The 12,526-nt window shown below is 40.0% G+C and overlaps 1 protein-coding gene across 3 annotated transcripts in view; it reads left to right on the plus strand.

Annotated features, from left to right (window-relative positions):
* Window positions 1–12,526, plus strand: part of ATP8A2 (ATPase phospholipid transporting 8A2) — a 355,523-nt gene that overhangs the window by 18,585 nt on the left and 324,412 nt on the right. Inside the window, exon 2 of one of the 3 annotated variants that reach the window (XM_074859965.1) lies at window positions 11,365–11,518. The exons of the other annotated variants lie outside the window; for them this stretch is intronic. Within the exon in view, the coding sequence (XP_074716066.1) occupies window positions 11,470–11,518 (49 nt within the window). The 5' untranslated portion in view covers window positions 11,365–11,469. The remainder of the gene's footprint in view (window positions 1–11,364; window positions 11,519–12,526) is intronic. 3 annotated transcript variants of the gene reach the window in all.

A 12,526-nucleotide genomic window follows, 5' to 3' on the forward strand; every position in this document is an offset into this window, starting at 1 on the left:
TTTAGCAGCTCTACTGATCAAGCCTGTTGCTTTTAGCTACAGGACCCCCACCTCCCCCCATTAAGGGTAGGAGCAGTGCTGGCCATGTATCTCATGGCTGCTGCACAGCACTGCCTAGTGAGCAGATGGCTGGTCTGAGATGGCTTTGACAAATCCAGTCAATTACCTGCAGCCTAGTTCATTAACCAACTCTGAACAGTGGGCATTGTGCTATTAGTATTGCTGGTGGTCTATCTTGCATGCTGTCTGTCTTCTTCCCCACCTGCTGCCTCTTGGTCAGTATTTAAGTTATGAGTGTACCTGCTAATGCCCTGCATGTCTACAGTAGGTGTGCTGTGCAAATAATTAACAGGACTTACATGACTCAAGTCTAGTTAAAGTGGGCGAGAGGAACTGAAGTTGAATGATGGTAGAAGATATACAGTACTGCATTTCCATCTAATGCAAGTCTGGATTTTGTTAGAGCTCTTTGAGATCTACCCTGTGGTAGCTGAAGCCAGCTTTCCCCAAGACTTGATCAGACTGATTATCCAGAGCTATCCCTACCTTACAGCCAGCCTGTTTGCCTGCTGTGGATTCACTTGATTTTTAAAAACAATCTTTTTTGATAGGTAATAAGGATTGCTCATAAGGGAGTACCTATGGATCCACTAATCATTAGAATATCTTTCATGAGAAGAGTCTCAGGGCTGCATTAAACTTGTCTTAAGAACCTGTAGGGAAAAGGCTGTGGTTTGTCTCTGTGGTTGTAACTACAGCACATCATCTCTGAATCCTTAACTTCTCAGTTAGACTTTGGCTAAAGGTCATAAGTTAGACCATAGGGCTTTGTTAGGCAAGAATTGGTACATGATGCAGTTCCCCTCCAGATTAGTGTATGTGAGGCCTTTAGCATTAAAAGGCATTTTTGTACAGTATTTCAGCTGGTAAATGAGTTCTCTTCTGGCCTGTTAGAAGGCAGCAGTCTCAGGTGTAGGTCAAATGCTACTGCCACAGGATATGAGGTATGTATTTCTTTGCTTTATCCTGTGACTTTAAGAAGACTTTGTTAAACCCCCCTTACAGCAATCTAGTGTTCTTGCCTCTAGAGATAAAAAATGAGCTAAATCAACTCTATAGCATTGTTAGTGCTGGGTTAAATAAGTACAAATAAATGCAAGAAGCTGTAGTGGCTTCAGGCTACTTCAACTAGAATTATCTTAACATGGCAAATCCTTGACTTCTGTTGGTGTTTACTCAAGAGGATATTAAGAGTAAAAGGATGGAAGAAAAATGCCTGTTCGTTTTATTGATAGTATTACATTGTTTGCAAGTACTTGATCTTCTTCATCCACATCAATATTTTTGCTTTCTAAAGTAGAAAGCCTATTTAATATGGAGGCAACTGCATTGATAACAGTGAGACAAAAGCATTGATAACTGGATTGCAAGGATTATCTATTAATAGTCATGCTTCTTTAGCTTATATTTTGGTGGCCCAAGTTAGTAATAGAGCACAAGCTAGGTGTCAGTGTATTAGTTCACAAAAATTGAAAATAGTTCACTATAATTATTCACTATTATCTTCAGATTATAGATGTATATAGACATTGCTCCTGTTCATTTAAAGGCTGGGTTTCTGTACATTGGTTTTGATGTTAACTGGAAGGGAGAACCAGTTGGGTTGAAGGTGAGTGACAAGTTGGCTGCCCTGCTGGTGAAATTTAAGACCTAATTTGTTCTTGCTGCAAGCTTCCACCTTCCCCCCCCCCCCCCCCCCGCCCCTGGTTTTGTAAATCAGTATTTAAAGAAATGTTTTCTGGCAGTCCTGAACGTCTTTATGGAAGTCATAGTCAGAGATGACTTCAACCGACAAAGCTGTATTTTTAGTATACGTAGCAGGGGTGGTCTTGCTGTACAAGTACAAAAGCAGCTTTGGGGGTGCAACTAGCTCCTGTGTTTTGTTGTATCATATGTTGGCAGCACTGTAGAGGTGAACATGTTTACAGTAAGAATAGATGTAGTCCTGCATCTCCTGCATTTCAATACTGGAAGGCTGCTCTTGAGTACTTGGAGAACAGAGGTTCACTCGGAGATAACTGTTAATGTTTACCTCAGATTTCTTCCAGCCACTAGTATAAAAATGAGTGACTGATAGCTCTTTCATATTTTTCCATAGAGGTAAAATTGGTGGTTTGTGCTTTAATTTTGACTGCAGTTGCTTGATGAATAATGCTTTCTAGAAAGGAAAGCACTTTGTAAACATCAAAGGCTCTTGCTGTAGGTAGTACCAGCATAATCTAGGAAAAAATGTAGCTTTTTGGAAAGCTTGTTCTCTCTTCCTTTGCATGCCAGGTATCCTTGAAAATGCATTTTTTAAGATGATAGCTGCACTTGAGTATGTGTAGATGGGACAGTGTTTAGAGCTGTACCATGAGAAGCCTCTAAGGATGCATACTTACATAGTGAGTGGTAAGCAAGCAGCCAAAACTTGGTGGTAGGTGAACAAGACTATTCTTGGTGTTACCTTCAGAGTTTGCTTAATTTTATGGTGTACTTCAGTTTAACTGGAAATAATTTTGAAAAAGCATACTCTAGCAAGATGCTCTTCTTTCAGACAAGTTATTAGGGCTCCAGGCTACAATATTATCTCTGTTGTGAGACTTGGTGTGCTCCTTTGCTATAAACCTTGAGATCAAGGCCTGAAGTCAAAATTTGGAGATGGATTAATGTTTCAGTACCTTGCTGGATTTATGACCAGAGATGTCAACATCTTGGAGAACCAAGTTCTTAAAACTAGAAACTTCTCCAAGCTGCAGTAAATTGTGTTTCCTTTTTTTATTTATTTTGAAATTTATTGGCTGAAGTGTGTACTGGAAGAGCAAAAGCCATTCTTTCCATATGCTAAGCCAGTGAGGCTACATTTTATGCTTTTGGGCCACCTCTGGCTTGTGGGAAGACTGGAGTATTGCTCTTCAGATCTCCCGTGCTTGGGGAGTGTACTAGGAAAGCCAGGACTGTGCCGTTCAAACCAAGTCCACTCTCATTTCCACTTCGGGTTGATACCAGATGGATACTGTCATGGGGAGTGGGGGTGTGTGAAATATTTTTACATTGTTGCTTTCAGTTACACTGTAGCTGTTTGTTTGTAGAAGGCCCACAGGGTTTTTGCTTTCTTACCAGCAGAACTCAGAACAGCATCAGGTTTCTCCTCTTGGGCTGTGTATACTGGGTGTCTGGTTAAATGAACTGAGCATTGGTCTCTGGAACAAAAGGAGATTAGGAAAAAGACAAGTTGCTCTCAGAAGTTGTAGCCATTACATAAAACTATGGAAACCATCTTTTTTTTATCACATCTACAGCTTCTGGTTATCAGATTGGACTGCTTTGTTTAGATAACAAGGAGCCTGAGGTAGTGGCTGAAGGGAAACTTCATGTAGAAAGCTAAGAAGTGGAGTTGAAATAAGGGAAGGGGGTGGTATAAGACTATAGCAAGACATATGACCTGTGACAAATGAGACAATCCTGGTTTCCTTTCAGCTGGAACTTGGCAGTTTTGGGTACAGTCAGAATCCTCACACTCAGTGGGGCAACAGTGGTATGTAAAGAGGGAGGTTTAACAGTAACTCTAAAAGTATAGCTGGTTTTGCCCAGTAAAGAGAAGCTTCTGATACAGGACCTGGGCTTTCATTGTGCCTGATTGTTTTAGAACCTTTTATTGTCAAAAGTTGTGATACTGTGTTTTGTGACAACCTTGTATATAAAACTAATTTGCAAGCATCTTTCTCCTGTAGAATGCAGCTGCAAAGGTTGCAGGGAAGCAAAAAATATGACTTTGTCAGGTCTGCTGTAAGCAAAGAGGTAGCAGATGGGACCAAAGACCTTAATGCCAGTTGAGGGATGCCTCACAAAACAGGAGATAGCTCAACCTGGCTGTCTCTTAAGACTCCCATTTTGCACTGGGAAAAACACTTGCAATTTCATTTCTTCTCCTCACCTTTTGAAAAGAACGCAGGATTTGAAGTAGTTTTTGCAGAGAAGGGTAATATAGGAAGGTCTCCTTTAGAAGGGTACTAGGTTGTGGTGAATCTCATGTTTACTGATTTTAATATACCTATATTTTTAAGTAAGAAGCTGAGTACTCTGTAGATCTTATGGTAATATGGGCTTTGGTGCATCATTTTGATTCCATAATTGTTACTTATACCTTTTTCCTATTAAAATTCCATAAACATGAATTGACTGACTCATCACTAAAGACTTTAGGCTTACTCAAATAACATTATAGCATGGATTAAAAGGCTGGAAATTGATTTTTTTTTTTTTTTTCTTGTTTGTACTGCATGTGTTTGCATGCATGTGCTTACTATTTCCTGACTCTGAGGCATACTATTGGCAGCTTGGAAATGATCTGATAAAAATTAACTGGAAACTGAAAATTATCTTAATAAATTATTAGAGGTTAACTATGGTCTCCCTAGCTGCTGAGCTGCTCAGAGAATTAATTCCCTTCCCAGTCTATGGTAGAGAACATGAATCTTTGATTATACAAGCTAGGGAAATATATTTAAAAGAACCTACAGCTACTGTTTCATTATTAACAAATGCCTGTTAGAACAATTGTCTTCCTGTCCCTGCAGGCAGTTCTATGCACATCTGTCAAGGTTTGCTATAATGAAAACCAACTGGTGCTTGATGCAAGTGTTATCTCAGGATGCTTTTGAACAGGCTCTTTATATAAATCTTGAAGGGACAAATCCTGAAGGAGGGCAAAGAGCAGGCTTCTGAACTTGAACAATGTCCAGCTAAGAACAAAGGAACAGAAATCAGTTATGCCTGCAGTGCTGGCTGGAGAATACTCTGAAATGCAAGTGGCTGTGGCAGTTAGTATCCTGCTCATTACCTGCATTTGGAAAGTTGATTTCGTGATGGGGAAGACTGAGCTTGAACTAGTGGGGTTTGATACACTGGTGAAATGACCTTAAACCACTTGAATATACCGTGTGACAAACTGATGATACAAGAGCTGCATTTTCAGTGTTCAACCATTCTGTTCTCTGAACAGCAGCCTCAGGGAGAAGGGATTAAATCTTTTCATTAGATGTTGCCCCCACTAATCTGGTATGTTTTGAGTCAACATGCTAAAGCTTTTTAACTTTTTAGAATGAAATAGCAGGTAAGCTAATACTGGGTGGAATGGTGAGGTGTAATGGGTGGAGAACTTGTCAGTTCATCCCAGCAGAACTCCCATGAGCTTCAGTGATACTGAATCTATCCTGAAATTACTCAAACAGAGTCTAAGTGTTTAAACAAAATGTCTTATTTTTGTTTTAAGGTACTAAGAATCCAAATTGTTATATAACAAATAGAATTTATGTCTAAATATAGCTGCAAAGGACTACATTCAAGATTTTAAGAATCATTAGCTGCTACAAGACTTCACTAATTGCTAATAGGTGTGGTTTGTGGCCACTGCTCATGAAGTCAACAGAGCAGGAACAAATGCACTTAAGCCAGTTGTATTTGGCTTCTGGCTTGTAGTCCTTCTCATTGGCTTGCCAGAAACCTGGCCTATATACTTACTTTCTTTCCACATTGAAGTAGAATGGAGAGATACTTTCTTTATTGCTAGTTATTCATTTGATGGAACTCCTAATTTTTTAACAACTTGCAGCACTCTGAGCTATGCTTGTGGCTGTGGGTGCTGTGCTGGCTTCCAGTGCTGCACTGCATTTCTGTTTGCCTGTCCCACTGACCATGTGAAGGAAAAGTGCCTTGCTGGTCACCAGCTGGTAGATATACATTTAAGCAGTGACTTTGTGTAGAATGATGGTGCTACAGGTGCTCAGGACACAGTGAAATGATCATGTATTTGTGGGCATAGGCACAGGAGTGGCTTAAAGTCTGAACTCGAGTAGTGCTAAGCAGTTTAAATGTCTCTACAGAGTCTTCTTCCTTGAGGAGCACAAATCTCTTGCTACCTACAGAAAGAAAAACTTTTTATTAGGACTCCCAACAGTGAATGTGGTGTTGTACTGTGTCAAAAATATATTTCTGGCTTCCAGAAGTATTTGCATTTCACAAATAAAAATGAAAGCATGGAGATGCACTAGAACACCTTTTAAAAAAAGAAGGTTGACATCCTGATGCTCAGCCTGTGTCTTCAGATCTGTCTCTGTAGCTATTGGTCCCTAGGATGTGCTCACCACTTCTAGTCCTGGACTTTGTTAGCTTGATTAGTTGCTAAGAAAGAAACTTCAGCGTAATCATAGAACTGTGTTGTATTGAAAGTAGACTGTTAAAGAGAGAATATTTGGTGGTTGAACAATATGCTCTGAAAGAGGCTTGCATAAAACTTAACTTGAAACAATTATGCTCATCTGTGGCCTGTGCCCTTGCTAGGTGTGTACGGACCTGTTAGAATTTGAGAGATTAAGACCTAAGTCTTATCTTTAAACTGAAGATTTTCCGGTGTTCTACTCAATGATTTATCCACTTTTATTCCTGAGCAGTGTGTATGCTAGGGAAGAGCCAGGGCTAACTTACTAGGGCAGGGCTATCCTGTCTAGATGAGCTTCTGTGCACAGGTCCCTGACAGCCTCCTTTCGTCTCATGTGTGCTTTGACCAGCAGTATTAGTAATTCAGGCCCCTGTTTCACTTTTCGGCCAGCATGTTTAGATACCTTCCTAATGTGCAATGCCCTTGAAGATTCATTTCAGCACAGTAAGACACTGAACTCTAATACCCTTCAAGAGAAACGTAAATTGTGCAAGTAGAAAAAAATTACTTTCAGTTTTTTAAAAAACTGGTGATAACTCTGGGTATACATATATTTGCAGTTGGACTGCAGTTTTGGTTTGCATTTTTTTAACAAATTTTTTTCTCCTTTGGAGACTTGGAACTGTAGGAGCAAGTAGATGTACAGTTGAAAATCCAGAATGTATAGAAGACTGACAGAAATCCCCTGTTTAACTTCAAATTATTTTATAATAAGGACAGCTGCAAAGCTTTGAACAATGATTCTGGTTAGCACTGTTGAAAAGTCTGATCGCTGGTAGTTTACACTTCTGTGCAATGTGAGGTTACATTAGAAATGTATAGTAACTGTGCAGTGAGGTGAGAGCATGGGAGCAATGCCTACTTTGTTTCATGTTTTTGATGGAGTCAGTTGTCAGCACAGCTAGATGGAAGTGGAAGTTTGGATGCAGAGCTAGTCACAGCAGTATTCTTATGTGCAGTGATGTCTGCTCTAGCAGCTTTGGCCCATAGAGGCCCAAAAGGAGCTGATGCAGGCTCTTTTGAGGAGTGTAGGCTACCTTAATGAGTAAAATCTGGGAGGTGGGGAGTGGGAGAGGCTTGTGTTCTGCCTGATTAAGAATCACCCTTTAAAAGTTTGTCTGTTCTAGTCCATAATCTAACAGTAAAAGATGTATTTTTTAAAAAAGTGTATCCCGAAACAGTATAGAATAATAACTAAGGGATGTGGTTGGGTTTGTAGGGAACAAAGGCCAGCGAAGGTTTAAGACTTGCCTGAATTCTTGAGGCTGGGTTCATGGGCACCCAAAATGTTCAGAAATGAACTCTTAAGTGCTGTTGGTGAAATCTGTTATCTAAAGACCTGTTCAGTAATAAAATTCTTAATAGTATCTGTGACTCAAGAGTAGCTCAATTCTATGAATGGTATGGCCTGGTACTCATTTGTGATGTACTGATCTCAGGCAGGAATGCTGGAAACAACTGGGAAGGGCCTGGTGCCTGTTAGGTGAAGTTCTCTTGTGCTGCTGAAGTGCTGCACAGCTCCAACTCTGACTTTAGCCAGCTGTGCCTAATCCCCTGGCTGCAAGAAAGGAAACCTCTGGTGGTGGCTGGGTGTGCTGAGATGGAGTGAACACTTCTGAATTAGGTGGTTAGAGATTTTTTTTTTTCTTGTGATGTGCTTATGTTGTTGACTATCTAAAATATTTGCTGTTTGGTGGTACTTCCTTAGTAAATAATTTAGCTGTGTGTTCCTGGCCTATACTAGCATATAGTTCTGATCATCAGGACAAACAAGATGATGAAAATCACAAGGTGACTTTAGGAGCAGATATAAGTATATATAATACTATAACTGATCTGGTGTTTAGTCACACTGTGTGGTGCTCAAGCTGGGGAAGGAATGGGGTAAAGAATTACCTGTCTTTTTGTTCTGTTTGTCAGTTTGTGGGTTTTAGTCAAGTCCTTTTGGTCCTTTTATATGCACACTAAGTGGGATACTTGGTGCATAGTAAACTGGCAAAAAAACCTGTTATGGAAGTGTTTAAAAAAACCCTTCAAACTTACTTTCAAGTCTGCTGTTACACTAGAATAAATGTTGGACTCAAAATGACTTCTACTTTAAATGTTCTCACTAAACTTGATACAAAAACATCTATTACATCAGGGCTGAACTTAAGCACTAAAGCAAATACTAAGTACTTGCAGCTTTTATGATACTTCTGATCAGCCTTATGTTGAGCCGCCAGCTTACTTGCAAGGTACCATGTAGGGAGATGAACCTGCATTGCAGAACAATCAAGCTGTGATTGCAGACAGTCCTGAAAATGTGACACGTATTTACTATAAAGGGTCAGGGGTGAGAAGATGAATTTTTTAAAAGAACAAAAACAAGCCTCAAACCCCAAGACTCTGAGCATCGTGATGCCTAAAAAAAGGATTTGTAATGTTTTGGTGTCTGACTCATTTTTTTGTCAATGCCTGGAGCTGGCAGTACAGAGTTGCTGATACTCAGCATTATGTGTGGAAGGATTTCCAATAATAAATACAAGGCAGTACACAGTTGATGGTAAATATGCCAACAGTACTGGCCTAAAATGCCTCCTACTCGTTCACAGTATACTCAATATTCTGTGAACATGGCTTACTTGCTCTGAGAAATGTTTAGAGGGGTTTGCACAAGCCATGGAAGGATATATGAAGCTGTAGGGACAGACAAGTTTGGAGAGAACTGGATCACTTTAAGAAGTACCGTGCAATTTGTGTGGAGGAACATGGTTTTTATCTTGTACAATTTTGGAATAGTCACAAAAATCCTGGAGGTTAGTGTGAAGTATCTTTTGTGAGATACACTTGTTTTGTTGATGTTTCTATAGATAATGTTTAATAACTTCATACTTGGCTTCAGGACAACAAACCAAAACTAGACAATATAGAAAATGTCATGATAGCATGGTTAAGTCAGTTTCCCTAGTTCCTACACTGAGTATACTTGACATGTCTATTACTTCTATCAAGGAAAAAATAAGCTGTCTTGAAAAATTTGAACTTACAGTACCAGTGCAATGTAAGTGTCTAGATGAGGCTTATTGTCTTTGAAAAGAAATAATAAAGTTGAGTGATCTGATTGTATCCTAGTATAATCATGTGTTTTGATCAAGGACTCTATAGCAGATTTTTCTCCCAAATACTTAGTTCAGGCTTACTGATCCAAAGGTGGACTTCTTGTCTGGTGTGTGTTTGTATAAGCTACCAAGTTTGGAAAGATCTGAGGAGGGATTTGTTAGGGACAGTGCAGTACAAATACTTAAATAAAAAGTATTGTGGCTAACTTGTGTTGTGCCTGCATCTCGAATGATGTTAGGCAGCTGTTACCAAGACCATATGTTTCAGGAGCAGCGGAGCCTTTGAAATATGGTGGATTCAGGGATGACTGTGATGAGGTGGTAGAGCATAAGTGGAGCCAAGGACAGAAAGTAATTGACACTTTGCCAGACAGATCCTGGGCCTGGCCAGTCTGGTGCTACTGGCTTACTCACCTCTGCGTGTAGTAACAGTGTCTCTGCTGTCAGATCTCACTGGCCTGGAGAAGGTGAGATAAGCAGTTTTGGTTCAAGACAAGTCATTCATGTGTCCTATAGTAGGGAACTGCTAATCTGGTTAGCCTAGTTAGATGGTGAGCTTTTACTGGTTTTAGTAAGAAAAACAGTACAGCTATATGCAGAGGACAGACAGATACAATGCTGTCTGCTGATGGATTCATCTGTGTAGGGAATAGATAATGTTCTCAAACATTGTTCTCAGATGTTTTCCTCATGCATTATGCAATGCACTTCCCTAATGAAAGCTGGATAAGAGCAACTAAAATTTTGAGTTACCTTCCTCTCCTGAGGAAAAAGCACTCACTTGTAGCTAACAGTGTCTTCACAGTTTCCTGTCATTGTCTTGCTCATAAATAAGTGATACCCTTTATGTGATTATCTCTTACCAAGCTCAGTTGTGCCAGTTGCCAGGTGATGTTCTGACTTTCTGCCTCACCAAGCTTCCTGTTGGTCGTAAGAGATGGGCTTGATACACCCCTCACATCTGGAGTCTGGCTTTGCACAGGCGTGAACAGAACTAAACTCCAGAGTTGATGGTGTAATGTTATTGTGCTGATAGCTTCAGAAAGACCTGAACTGACCAAGGTGCAATTGGTGGTTAACATCCTGTGGTGGTTCTTGTCAGCTTTCCCTGCTAATGTGGTCTGGCTTTCTCAGAGCACACAGCTCTCCTAGTGTAACTGTACTCCCTTACTAAAAATAGCTGATGTATCACTGAAGCAGGCCTAACAGCCACAGGGAAATGTTCTGCAGATGCAATACTTCATTGGAATTGTAACTTCAGATATAGTCCCAAAAGCCAAATCCTCACCTCCTCCTATGGCTCTCTTCTGAGGCTTTAAGCATGCTGCTGCTGTTTCCTTTTCTATTCCCCCTCCAGAAAGCAAGCAAATAGTCTGGAGGGGGGGGAATGGGAAGGAGGGGGAGACAGACTGCCAGGGAGGAAGGACCCTGAAAAGCTGCTATAAGGGCCATATATGTAGATGTGACTCTAAAGAGAGGCTCATACTAATGGGGTTACTACAGGTGAAAAGAAAATGAAAACTCTTTCCTTCTGTAAAGAAGGGCTTTTTTTTTATCAGCTGTAGTGATAGCTAAATTCATTTTTAACCTTTTCATTTGAGAGCCAAAATAGTTTGCAATTAAATGTGTTCAGAGGCAAGGAAAACTAAGTTTAAAAAATAATCCTTTATACTTGCAAAAATGAATGGATCTCATGACCCATAACGTCACAGATAGCATTTCCAGTGCAGAACTGTATCTACTGTATCTTTCTATTAGGATTTCTCTTGGGAAACTCTGCGTTGAAACCCAGTGTGGGAGGGTCAGAGTCCAGGAACTGGACAGGTGGTTGTTTCAAGTGCTGAAATACAGGATGGTGCTGAATTTTGCTGAAGTGTATTAGAATGTTCCAGCAAAAGCCACAGCTGTCTCTTTGTGCATGGGTATACACAGGCACCTACTGCTCACTCTCCTTCTGTGAATCCAATGTGGAGCAGTTGGAAAGTGCAAACATGTATTTCACAGATTACCATGGGGATCACTTTAATCAGCTTTGAGACCTGCTAATGCTGTAGAGATCTCTGAAGGACTGCTGCTGTTTTCATCTTCGTACAGCCAGTGCAAGAAGGAATGAACATCATGTCTCTGTGCCGTCGCTGGAAGAGATGCTTCGCTCTAGGTAACTGTACAGTCAGCAGCTGGTTTTGTTGTGCATTACACTGAACTGTGGGTGGACAGAATTAAGAACAACAGCTTTGGGAATGCTTTAGAGCAAAAGGTCAGTATGTATTCAGTAAATCTTTCTAATCTAGTGTTGGCTAGAAGCCAGTGTTACAGGCCTCTGGGCTTTTAGCAGAAGAATACAGATAGCTTTAAATCATGAGCATATAAATGGGAAAACATTTCTTTTTCTTGTTTAAATTGTTCTCTTAGAAATCAAGATCAGCTGTGCTTGCAGCTGATATAGCTGTTATTAAATTGTTACAGGAACAGATGCATTACAGAAATGAAAAAAAGCACTTGTATGCCAGAATGCTAATAGAATTACAATGTGCCAAAGTTATTTTTAGCTTCAACCAATATTAATACAGGGAAACAAGTCTTAAAGGTGGGAGGAGAGGAGGCTGTAACTGCTCTCTTCTGAGGATTAGCTGTGACTGTCAGTTGTGCTAAGGAGATTTCTATGGCTGTTTTTGAAATATTCCACTATTCACCTAACAGATCCACTGTGCTTGATAGTTATATACATGGTCCACAAATAGGATTACTTGTCATGGTTATCCAAGATGTATCTGACAAGTGCTAGAATTCCAGGATGTTCCCTGAACAGTGGGATTATTCAGAAGAGAGGTGCTTACTTTTGTTTGAAGTATAAAAATCCAATTTAGCTGTAACTTCTGCCACCTCATGTTCATTTTTTAAAACTGCTATAACAATCAAATCTCTGATAACTTTCAGGAACTGCAAATGATACTGGAAGACAGAAGTAGAATTGCCATTGTGCATTGTCAAATGCAATGGTTTCAGTATTTAAGTTTTTTCCTTTGTATAGGAAGATTTCTTGAGCTGAAAATACAAAAGGAACTTCTTAGTAAAGTTGTCTTCATCTCAGAGGCTGCAAATGCATGCAGAATGGACACAGTAGGTGTTTTCATGTGCTTCATGGTGGAATTGGCATTTGCACTGT

The sequence above is a fragment of the Strix uralensis genome, chromosome 2 (assembly GCF_047716275.1).
Source record: "Strix uralensis isolate ZFMK-TIS-50842 chromosome 2, bStrUra1, whole genome shotgun sequence".
Lineage (NCBI taxonomy): Eukaryota > Metazoa > Chordata > Aves > Strigiformes > Strigidae > Strix > Strix uralensis.